Here is a 12,016-nt window from a genome sequence, read left to right on the forward strand (position 1 = left end):
ATGGGCAAACAGCAGGATGGCCACATAAAAATATCAAGGAGTACATTGTTCAAAGGACACCCACAGAAACCAAAGGCACACAGTAAAAACACACAGCACATCCTCAGAGAGTGCCCCAGCACAAGTCCTTGGAACCCTCCAGCTCAGGGCAACAGCAGCTTTGAAACAGGGCTGACCACGATGACTCTGGGCACATGTGACCAGTCTGGTGTTAAAGTTTCACAACAGAACATCTGTATTTTCATAAACAATCTCCAGAATGTCTCTTTTTATGTCTAAATACAACAGCCCTTGCATGTTAAAAATAGATGGTCATGAAACACAGCACCTCTTATATTCTGAACTAAAAACACCAAGTCAGCTCTGCAGTTACATTTTTATCATGTTGTCAACGATATTATCCATTTAACACTGACAGCAAGTTACAGATATTTTATTGCTGCCCAAGAATGCTCTGCCAGGACATTTGCTTTCACAGTCTATCACCAAGCCACAGCAGCACCATGTGTTTAGTGAGATAGTGTCACCTATTAGACTGAGGAAGAAAACAAGAATCTAGTGTGACACTGGAGCTTTGCACATCACAGATCCCACCCTCTTTGGGGACACCATCACATCTACTGACCACACATGGCAAATCCAGCATCCCCAGACATTCTTCAGGCAAGTGAGGTTTTCCAGCACTAAGGACAGGCAGGGGTTGGGTGCCTCCTTCCCCAGGCTATCCAGGATGAGCAGAGTGCTGCCCACAGCAGAGCTGGCACCCAGATTTCAGCAGAGTAGGGTCCACAAGCAGACAAGAGCATCTGAAGTGGTTGCACAGCCCAGATTCACACCTCAAGACATAAGTATGACCCTCCAGCCACATCTTTGGAGAGGCAGGGATTCAGGGCATGTTACTGTGCTGTTACTGGCTCAGTAACAGGATGCTAAAATCCCTTTGCTGTAGGCAAGTGCTACAGACAGCCCAGGGAAGTTAATTTAGCGCCTGAAGAGCTGCACCAGCCCCAGAATTTGGTTTTCTTCAAGAGCGCATCTCACCACAGCCACTGAGGTTAGTATTTATGCTTGAAGGGAGATACTTTCAAGAATAAAGAAAACAATCAGGATAGATCTACAGTCCACATTTTTTTTAACCAAATTGTGGAGGTCGATTTACTTTTAATGAGGATTCTGTGATTTTTAGGTTTTGTTTCACAGCAAATTCCAGCGAGCACAACCCTACAACTGTCCTCATTTTCCAGATCCATATGGGAATACGGGATTTTAAAATTATTTTTGTGAGTGAGTAAAAAAGTGAAACTGCTCAGTGGCTAATATTTGAAGTAACCAGACCAAACCTGTACTCCCTCCTACACCCCAGTCTGTGTCTCAGACTAAGGCCAAGCATCAATTCCAGTGGAATAATAAATACACTAAACTACTTCATGAAAAGTCAGTGTTTACAATAGTGCTGAGGAAATAAAGTGGTTTGAGGCAATGATTAATGATAATAATAGGCTGCTCTCTGGCCCTCAATTTTAGAATTTTATTCTGAAATAATACAAGCTTACAAAGGCAAGATTTATTAACAGTCCAGCCTGAGATGTCATGAGCAAACTATTTCCCCTCTAGATAAATCACAGCTTCTTCTATTACAGTATTTTTATTACTGAATCTAACTGTACAATATGCATCTTTTCCCCTCCTTACAGCCAGTGAGGAAAATAAGTCAAGAAGGGATTTCCTAATCTCCAGGGCCTATGACCCTAAAATAAAACTTTGCTTTCACCCTCAGCCTGTGGCCAACTCCCTTGCTTTTGCCTGTGCCTGACTCAACCAACCAAAATCCCTCAGCACGCTGCCAAATTAAGCAGGTAAATCCAAAAACATCTGTTCATCACTTCTTCCAGTCAATCCACCACTTAAGTTTTACAGCTACCCAAATGTTAGAATAGATGTAAGCAGCAGGCAAAGGACAGAGAAAAATAACACTTCAAAATATAAATTGTATCCTTGATGGGATCCAATTTTGATTCAGATTTGGTAAAGGTTTTCCCCTTGACATGTCTAGGTTAAGCATTCAGAAGTGTTTCTGTTTCAGCCTTTCAGGTGCTATGTCTGAGCCTATTCAGATGCAGAAGGGATAAAACCTTACACGGTATTTAATGAGGCAGAAGCCTCTTAGGTGAGACATCAGGAAGCTAAGATCCAAAGTCTGCAACTCCAATAAGACACATGGATAAAAGGATGCTGAAACCTATTAAGATCTTTGTTCTACATACGAAGCCCTGCAGGGCAGGTTTGAGGAATTTACTCCAAGCTTGGTCAACATCTGCCCAGTTTGGTTTCATTCACTCCTGCAATCAGCATCTCCCCAGTCTTCCAGGTGTGCTTAGTTCAAAGATTTACCTTTGCTCACAAAAAATAAATACATAGGAGCTCTGCCACACAAAGAGCCACTGAATTGCACTCACAAGGGAGCTCACATAGGTCAGCAGCATGGCACAAAGAAAGATTTTGCCCATCAGGAAAGGCTGCATTGGGCTCAGACAAACAGCACAAAATCAAGTGTGAAGGATACACCCTAACTCACTCAAAACCTTTAATTCTCAGGACTCGGGACCCTGCAACCCTTAACAATATCCCAAACACCCACTTGTATGAGCTACTCTGCCATAGTATTCCAGGAAAAAATATTAATCACTGATTTATTTCACAGAATAAAAGGGCACCTATGTGCCAGACACTTAGGACTGGGAATTACAAGTAAATCAGGTCTGTTAGTTTAACTGTAAGACCACACAAAGTTACTGGTTTTACACTGAAGATGCTCTCATTTCAAGTTTTAGCTTCTTGGCCACAGAAGGGCAAATCTGAGTGTTAAAACTGCTGGTTTTACCATAAAGTGGTGCTGGCCTGTGGTTCTGGCTTGGTAGCAGAGTCAAGTAGTGACTGACTATGAGATGGAAAACAGACCTGTTCTTAACATGTCAACCAGCCTGACATGACAAATAGACCTGCACCCCTTATTCCACAGGGCAGCTGCTTCCCTTCCTACTGTCTCTGTTCCCCTTTCTGGCATCAAATGTACAAAGAAGCAGCATTAAAAAAAAAAACAAAAAACAACACCACACCAAAAAACTCCACCTCTGCAGTACCAGCCAGTTCCAACACTATTTCCAGCACCACTGCAGGCCCACCATATGGTGCCTTGCTGGATGTCCTGCAACAGGCCCTGACTTCAGACAGAACTCTTAACAAAACCTGAGCTGGTTTTCAGCAGCTGAAGAGGCTGTCAAAATAGAAGCCATCCCAAACGAAATCGTTCGGCGGCCTGCCCAGGATTACTAATGGAAGAAAGCAAAATTGTTTTAACAGACGAGCTACAGCCTGGATTCATTATAGTCTGCCTGATGGAAAGGAAACTACAGCGCATCTGAAGTTTCCTATTTCTACTGAAAGATGCATGCATGCCAGCGTGCTAAAGCTGGGAAAGGTCATGGCAGCAAGGCACGGCACCTCTGCCACGCGCAGGTGGCGCAGCAAAGCCGCAACGAATCCCAAAAGCTGCTTCAAGCTCCAGCTCAGCTTCCTCCCGAGGACAGCACTTAAAATAGCTTAAATAACAGGATGCAAGAGGGGAAAGTAACCCACACGTTTCCTTTTAAGGACATATGCTCAGCAGGACACACCAGGATCACAGATCCCTATTTGCCCTACGCGAACGTTTCGGAGCATTGTTTTACCACCTTGCAGCGCTGAACAAAGTGTTCAGCCGAGTTATGATTTTTGAGTACTTCATGTTTCCAGAAAAGATGCTTATCTCTGCTTATCTTAGAAGGAGGGAGAATGAAGACAAATAAACAGAGCAAGTTTGTGGATTTTTTTTCTGCCACGCCTCCTCTCTGAAGTGCCCCTGTTTGGCCAAGTACACGCACACAGGCACCTGTTCCACAGAACAAATTCAGAGATCCAATGAGATCCGGAGCAACCTGTTCTTCTCCCACTAACCTGTGGGCCCTCAAAGCCTAGACAGTTCCAGTGCCCCACTAATTACTGCCTTCAAACATTACAAAGCTTTTTCCCCCCCACTGCTCTTTACCACTGGATCAGTTCCAAGACAAATAACCGCCTGTAGGATGGTGGGAGCTGCTTGCCTGTGCTATAGCTGGCTTTAGTGATGACCTTCAACAGTGGCTTCTCACCTGTGACTGTTTTAATAAGGAGTAGGATGTCTATGGGACTCCTGCCTTATGCTGGCTGTCAGAGAACAGCACATCAACTGCATGGGAGAGAGAAAATACCTTCAAGTGGCATGGAAGTGGTGACAGAGCACACAGTCACACACCTCACTGCCTTCCAGCATCCCCAGATGTCTCAATCCAGTCCAGCTGCAGACAGAACAGGTCAAACAGACACCTTTAAAGCCCCACCAACATACCCATCCAGAGCAGCACCTTGCCCCATGCTGGAGTTAAAGCAGGTCTCCAGGAAGCCCAACCAGCTGTGCATTGGAACAGGGCACATCTTGGTGAGCAGAAATCCCCCTGTGAAATGTTTCCTCCTCCCCACATCTCCTTCATGACATCCTAGAAGCCAACCAGCTGAGTTTTGCTATAACCATGGTTCTCAGCTGTGTTCCAAATCTTCCAGATAGCTGGGAGATGAAAAACAGGCTCCATTTTACATAGCAGTAGTCCAGCTTCTGTTCACATTCACTGGAGATGCTATTAGAAGCTCACAGTGAAAGGCAGTCACCCAGCCAGTGACCAGTTCTGTATCCCAGGGCAAACATGGCTCCTTTAGGCAAGAATAAAGGGGATGAGAGCATTAAAGACACTCCTGACAGGTGTGTCCCACATGCCTAAAGGACACAAAACAAGGCAGTTGAAAAGAACTAGCAGATCCTATCTCATTTGTGGGCATGTCCAGGATAATTAGCACATTTCTCATTAATATTAAAGTTCTGACACTGCCATTATAATTTAAAACCAAACAGGGACCCACATCCTGAGCAGGGTGAGCTGGTTTCCTACAACAAACCAGGATTTGACTTGCATTTCTTCGTTTTTCCAAACTCATCTTGATCATTTCCCCCACACTAATGACAAAAAGCCACCACATTCCAGAGAGGTTAATAATTTTAAATGTATCCAAGGACAGAACAGGCTGCCTACATCTCAGCCTTATTGAGGCACATTAGACAGAGAGAAACACTATGCTTCCTCCCTAGGAACATCTCCCTCTGTGGCAGATCACTTCTACCTGCTGCAAAAGTCTTGAGAAGAGCAAGAGAGGAGAGGAACTCCTTAAAATGTAACTTGCTTCAAGTTCTAACAGGGGTTACTGCTCCATGAGAATCAGTTGCCTCTGAAATTCACATTTCTCTCTGCAGACTGGAAATTCTGAACAAACCAGAGTTCTCACAGCCACCCTGCCCTAGAGGGTGGTACCTCCCCATACAGATAAGAGGCAACTATGATTTTATAGATATAGCCAGTGCTCAAGTGATGCCCATGTCCAGTTAGGAAAACAAAATGCTGGCTCTCTCTGCTTGTGCAACTTGATCCTGGCCAGTGCCAGTCCGGGGTGTGGCTCCCCAGCTGCACACACTGACCTCAGTCCCCCACGGCTGTGCTCCAGCGCCCATCCCACCCCTCCCTGCTGGTTCTCTGACCCTTCAGTAAGCCATATCAAGAAACTAAACCAACAGAAAACCATTTTTTTTCCATTATGTCATTTTTTTGCCCATTTCAGCTTCCTGAAGCAGCCTGCCAGAGGCTCCTGCGATGCCAGCACAGGGGGAAAGCTGGCAGGCAGGAGGAGCAGCCCCTGGAGGAGGCTGAGCAGCCCCTGGAGCTCAGCAGGCTGAGGGAGGTCAGCAGAGATGGAGCCAGCAGAGGGCAATGCAGGTGTGCTCAGCACAAGGCATTGATCATCACAAGCTGCTCCATGAGGCCAGGTAAACAAATTTTCAGTTTTGCTTACAAACCCCAGAATGCACCTACGCTGACCATGCACACAGCTCAGCCCATCTGCCAAACCAACACTGCCAGAACCAAGCACTGTGCAAGCCCTGAAGTGCTGCCAAGGCCAAAGCAATGCAAAACCTGTTTGGATATTTCTTCTGCCATCAGGAAACAACAAAGCCCACCCTGGAGCAAGAGAACAAGGCTGTCTCAAGGAACAAGTCTGGCTGATCAAGGAACAAGTGCTCCCTGATAGCCAGACTGCCTGTGTCCCTGCCTTTGTGCTCCTTGGCCAAAGTGACAAGCCAGAAGCAACAAAGCTGCCAAGGGACTCCTTGGCATGAAGACAATCATGAGAGCAGCAGAATGCCCACATCCTGCTGGCACTACTGCTCATCACAGGGGTGGGATAAATCCAATTCAAATGTGCAGCAGACAGGAGCAAGGTGCCCTCCTTGGTGTGACTCACCAACTTTAGCAAAAGCCTCCTTGAGTTCCTCCAGCTCATCTTTGGAGATTTGCATGGTGTTGGCCATCTCATGAATTTAGGGAGTACCTAAAGAGAGAAAAAGAACACTGTATGAAACCAGGCTGCATTCAACAACACACAGTTTCCAACAGCAGCATAGCAACAATCAGTACCAGTGTCACCACAGATCCCGGAACCACGTTTATCTTTCCATTAAAAAACAGATGTGTCAAACTCAGAGATGGGAAATACACTCTTTAACGAGTCAAAAAGCCCATTAGCCTTGTCAATATTTAGCTCTGTATATTATTTTATGACTGCACATATTAAGTATGGTGTTCTGCACATATTAAGATACCTGCTGTCAGTGTATTCTGTAGGTCAGAACTCACATCTCCAGAGATTTTCCACAACTTTGAACAAAATCAGAATCCAGTGTCAAAATATTAATGGAGAGCACACAGCTACCAAACCCAAATAAAAGATTCTGAACGCTATATGAAGAGGGTCTTTTGGCATGAAGTAGTATAGCTGGTACTGTTTGCAAAAAGAAAATAGTTTGTTCTTCTGCAAGCTGTTTGAATCAACACCTACTTGTTTCCCCAGACTCAGACTCCCAAAAAGCTGCAAGGAACAGGCTGTTTGCAATGGCCACTGTTTCCCTGAATGGCAGAAGCACCATGAGCAAGCACAGAAGAGCAGGCATGAGAAACAGAGAAACCCAGAGTTCGCAGAAACTCCACTTGGAACAGATCTGCTTGGGGTTTAAGAAACAGAGAGGATGAAGCACAGAGTTCCTCCACCCATCTGCCATCATGCTCCTTTCCAAGAGCTGATGAGGTGCCACCCAGCCAGCCTGCACAGGAGGTATCACCACAGGGATGGGAAAGTCAAACACCTACGCACATCCCCATCCCAGACATTCGTGACAGGGCACTGGGTGCCCTGGTGGCACTGTGACCATGAGAGAGCAGTGACTGATGCAACAAGGAACAGAAACACAGGCACTGATAAGCACATTCTAACACCACTGCTAGCTCTAGCTCAGGGGCTGTAATGGGGATTTAGGCAGGCTTGGTGCGACTCCAAATGAGATTTGCATCCCAGGATTTTCCAGCTCCCACGTTGTTCACTACAATCCTGAAGCTGAGAAATAAAAGGTTCCTCCTCTGCCTATGGGAACAGACACAGCTGCCTCCTCCTTTGTAAGCAGAAGGATGAGGGGTGGATTGAGGTTTACACTGTCAGAAGAAAGGAACCTGAACAGGCTGGCTCTGGCTCAAGGCTCAAGCAACAAGAGGCTCAGTTTAACAAACGCCTGTGCTCTGATTAGCAACCTTCTTTTGTCTGAGACTCCCAGCTGCCTTCACAAGCACTCACACAAGTTTGCCTGTAACTGTAAATATTCATTTTCTGTAACACTTCACTCAGTCTGGAAAGAATGAAGTTGTTAGAGATGAGAGCAATGGGCAGGTGTGGCAGCCTGGGAAAGCAGCTCAGACAGGTGCTCGCAGCAGAGAAAGTCAACAAGAGTTGCATCACTGCAGAAACATGAAGAGAAGCACTTCAGACCCCACCTCCCAGCATTAGCAGGCACAACGAGATGTTGGTCAGTAAAAGCCTCCAACAACAAGACAACAAACTTCATTGGGCTCAAGTTGAAAAAATGGGGGAGAGGGAGGAAACACAGCAAAGGTGCATCAGACTGACAGAGATAAAAAATAAATCTTTATAAAAGTAATTTTTTTTTTTTCCTGTTTCACAGTAAAAAGGCTAATTGACCAAGGCAAGGTCACCATGCAGGTCCCTGCAAGATGCAGGAATGCTGTGTGCAGCACTGACTGTCTTGCTTGATGTCCAGTCTGGGATCTATCTCCATTCCTGGGGCAGCCCCTTTCCTGTAGCACTCCCATGGGTGCCTCAAACTCCCTCAGTGCCACCAAACCTGGCTATTTCCAGGGGATAAAGGAGTTGCTTAGCAAGAAAATCAGCTCTGAGCAGGCTTGTTGCATGATACAAGAGATGGATTTCACAACTGGCAGAAACACTTGGAGAATGCTACCAAGAACAGAGCCAGATTTGGCTATGCAGGCAGGTGGCATGAGCTGCCAGGCAGGAGAGGCTGAGCTACAGACTGAAAATTCAGCCAAAGCTCCTCCACAAGTTCTGCCCTCTTCCTAATTCTCATTTGCACCAATTCATTTTCAAACCATGAGGATTTCCCTTAAAAAGGGATTTCCCAAAGCATCATTACCTAACCACTTAATTGGAATTTAATTTGCTGCTGACTATCTCTAACATCTTTAACACCAAAAGAAGCAGCAAACACCACCATAAGCCGAGAGGTTTTAAAAATGCTGCTCTGTTTGACTTTATCAGGTAAGTATTATGCTCTGGATATGCCCCATGGTTGTTTGCATGGGTCTTGACTTTAAAAAAAAAAAAATCTTCCTTCCAGTCCCTAGACGGCTCAGCTCAGTCCATAAACAGGTTTCACTCTCACTTTTTACAGTACCACTTCTTCCTTCTGTTTATCTGCTTGAGAGGAGGGAGGGAGAATTCAAACCAGCGGAGAAAAAGCAGACACCTGACCTTGTCGGGGCTGTCTGTGAAGGGGAAAGGTGATATAACAAAACAGTCTATGGAAAGGTGGTATAATAAAACAGTCTATGGAAAGGTGGTATAACAAAACAGTCTATGGAAAGGTGGTATAACAAAACAGTCTATGGAAAGGTTAGTGAGCCACAGAGTTAGCAGCTCCCAAAGCAATTGTGCAGAGCTTTTCTGCAGTGAAGAGCTATTACAGCATCATTGGGACTCTGGCTGGGGGGCAGGGGAGCTTTTCTTTTTCTTGTTGTGTGGGGGTTTTTATGTTTGTTTGTTTTTAATAGCTGAGTCTAGGGCATTCAGAATCGTGTTTTTCATTCAGTTGCATTTTTAAACAAGAGGCTTTGTCTTGTGGGACATAAAAGGCCCTTTTATCACAGTGGCACAGGGATCACACATCAGCTGCCTCACTCGCAGCCCCGTGGGGACACACCACGCCGGGCCATGTCACACCCACTGCTGCTGCAAGCAAGCCTCACCAGGGTATGACAGGCAGAGACATTTAAACACCCGCCTCAGAACACGAGAAAAGTTTTAGTCTGGTGGCTGACAGTCAATGCATAGATAAACACAGTGCACAAGGAAGCAATCACTGCTCCAGATCCCTCATCCTGCCTTCATCCCTCAGCCCAGAGAAGAAAAGCAAGGGCAGCTCTGTCACACATGGATGCACAAAGGCACCTCCTAGAGGAGCGTTTCTGTCCTCTGAGGACTACCTGGGATACAGATCAGAGCTGCTTAAGTCCAAGGTTTTGGAATATCAACTCCTTCCCTGAGACAGGCTGTATAAAGTTCCTGCGCAAACAAATTTTACAGGTTCTAAACACACAGCAGTCACCGAACTGGGGTTAGTTTATTTGCAGAACTGCAATAGTGGCAGGTCAAGGAAAGCTGTCCCAGCGTGTGTTTTGACAGCTGTGAGCCACCTGGGGACAGGCCAGTGCAGGGGCTGTCACTGGAGGGATGCCTCTGCTGAGGCACTCAGCACTTCCAGCACAAGTGCCAGAAGCTAACCAGGATATTTGGGTGGATTAACTGCTCAGACAGCAACTTAAAAACACTGAAGCACAGAGAAAAATGTTCTCAAGACTCTTCCCCCAAGAGGGGAAGCCCTGGAAGCTGCATCCTGCACAGAGGATTGGTAGAAAACTCATGAAGGGGGGATATTCAGATATTTGTACGTCTTGAAAGTTGGCAGATTAATTCAAATTTGAAAGCACATGACAACCAAATATTTCCTGACAGCCACTTGAGCACTTCCAACAGAAACAGAGCTGGAATTTGCTGCTGATCCAAATGGAAGAATTGACTTTCTTAGCAGCTCTGTGTTACTCTGAAAACTGTGTGTTTCATCCCCTCCAGGCCTGCCTTACTTTAATATCTCAACAATGACTGATTAACAATATCAACTTGTTTATTCAAACAGGCCAGTACAAGACACATTAAAGAGTCAACAAAAAGGTATTAGTATGTCCTATTTCCACCCAATCTAAAAAAAAAAAAAAAAAAAAAAAAAAAAGTCCAAGTGAGCTAGACCTAGTCTGGAGCAGTGACTCACTCCACATGCATTCCCCATTTCTGAGGAACCTCTGGTTTTGCTCCCTTTTCATGACAAAAGCTCCTGACATCAGCAGGCAAGTCAGTTAGCATTAGCTAACTAAGAATACACAAACCTGTGACCACTAACCCAGCACGTATCTTTTGGAATAAGCAATGGGACAGCTTATTCCAGCAATGGGACAGGCACTCGGGCCCCTCACAAGCACAGCAAGTGCCAGAGCCCTCGGCCTTGGGCACTGACACAGCTGCCTGGCCAATTTGGAGGAAACCTGGTGATTCAGCCACCACAGGATCCAGTCCCCAGGCTTCCTGTGGCTCACCTAAGCCTACTTTTCCTCCCTGTTCTGCAGAGAGGGCTGGTCCCCGCCAAGAAAGAGCTTCATCACAGAGTGGGGTGGCTTTGCGCACTCCCCTCTTCACCCTCCCCAGCCCCTTCTGCAAGCAGCCAGCAGCACTGTGCCCATCCCAAAAGGGCTCTGCAAGCTCCAGAGCTACAGGACAGCCCAGAGCAGCCACCCTCAGGACAGTGAGGGAAGAGTCAGTGGCAAGGGACACAAGCTTGAGTTTTCTTTTCATCCCTTCCCAGGTGACTGGAAGCTGCAGAGGATGCTGCAGCGACCTCCTGACACTGCAGGAACCCTCCTCCACAGGCACAGGCCTGGGCCCATGCTGCCTTTGGAAATGCTTGCAGGCAGGAGAGGACACAGACACACCACTCCCATCTCCACCAACAGCTCTGATGGCTGCTTTTACTGGTCCAGTCCAAGCAAAGCCTTTTGGGGTTTTACTGACAGTGACAGGAGGACATTATGGTGCACAGAGCTGGTCTGATGAGTCCTCTGAGGTAAATAGTCTCCAATGCTTTGGAGGGAGACAGGAAAGCTGAGGGATTGATGGCCTGTAAATGAAAACCTATCATAAAATCCATCCTCTCCTGCTCATAATCAGTTTGTGTGCTCGTCAAATGCTCACCACAGTGTTTTGCTCATCAAATTCCTACAAGACAGCACCCACACCCTGGATGTGGTTATTAGCAAACACCAAGCTGATGGAAGCACATAAACTTTTAATTGGCAATTACCTTCCAGACAGCCACTGGTCAGAGGCACTGGCTGGAACCAGACCCTCACCACACTTTGGTGGTAGATGTCATCCAGGTAAGAGCAGAGATCAGGAGATGCTGCCCCATGCAGAGAGGCTCCACCATGGTGGTGCCTAACCCCTTCCCATCAGCATGATGATGCAGATTCTGAAATCAATTTGGTGTTGCCCTTTGCACAATTGTGGTTCTTGAGCTCACAATCACTGTGGTGTTCCTATCCACTCAGGATCTGTTTTCCCTGCCTCGGGAAGAAAGGGGCACACAAAGCTTTGAGCAGGCATTGCTTTGTGGGCCAGATTTGGCTGAGTGGCTGCATCTCTCATCTGT

General features: G+C 46.3%; 1 protein-coding gene across 2 annotated transcripts in view; it reads right to left on the bottom strand.

The window, feature by feature from the left end:
• The window catches only part of PLS3 (plastin 3), a 50,368-nt gene that overhangs the window by 14,082 nt on the left and 24,270 nt on the right, over positions 1–12,016 (bottom strand). For both annotated transcript variants that reach the window (XM_041396358.1, XM_041396357.1), the window contains exon 2: positions 6,421–6,507. In XM_041396358.1, the coding sequence (XP_041252292.1) occupies positions 6,421–6,487 (67 nt within the window). In that variant the 5' untranslated portion in view covers positions 6,488–6,507. The remainder of the gene's footprint in view (positions 1–6,420; positions 6,508–12,016) is intronic.

The sequence above is a fragment of the Onychostruthus taczanowskii genome, unplaced genomic scaffold, assembly GCF_017590055.1.
Source record: "Onychostruthus taczanowskii isolate IOZ18803 unplaced genomic scaffold, ASM1759005v1 scaffold13, whole genome shotgun sequence".
NCBI classification, from domain to species: Eukaryota; Metazoa; Chordata; class Aves; order Passeriformes; family Passeridae; genus Onychostruthus; species Onychostruthus taczanowskii.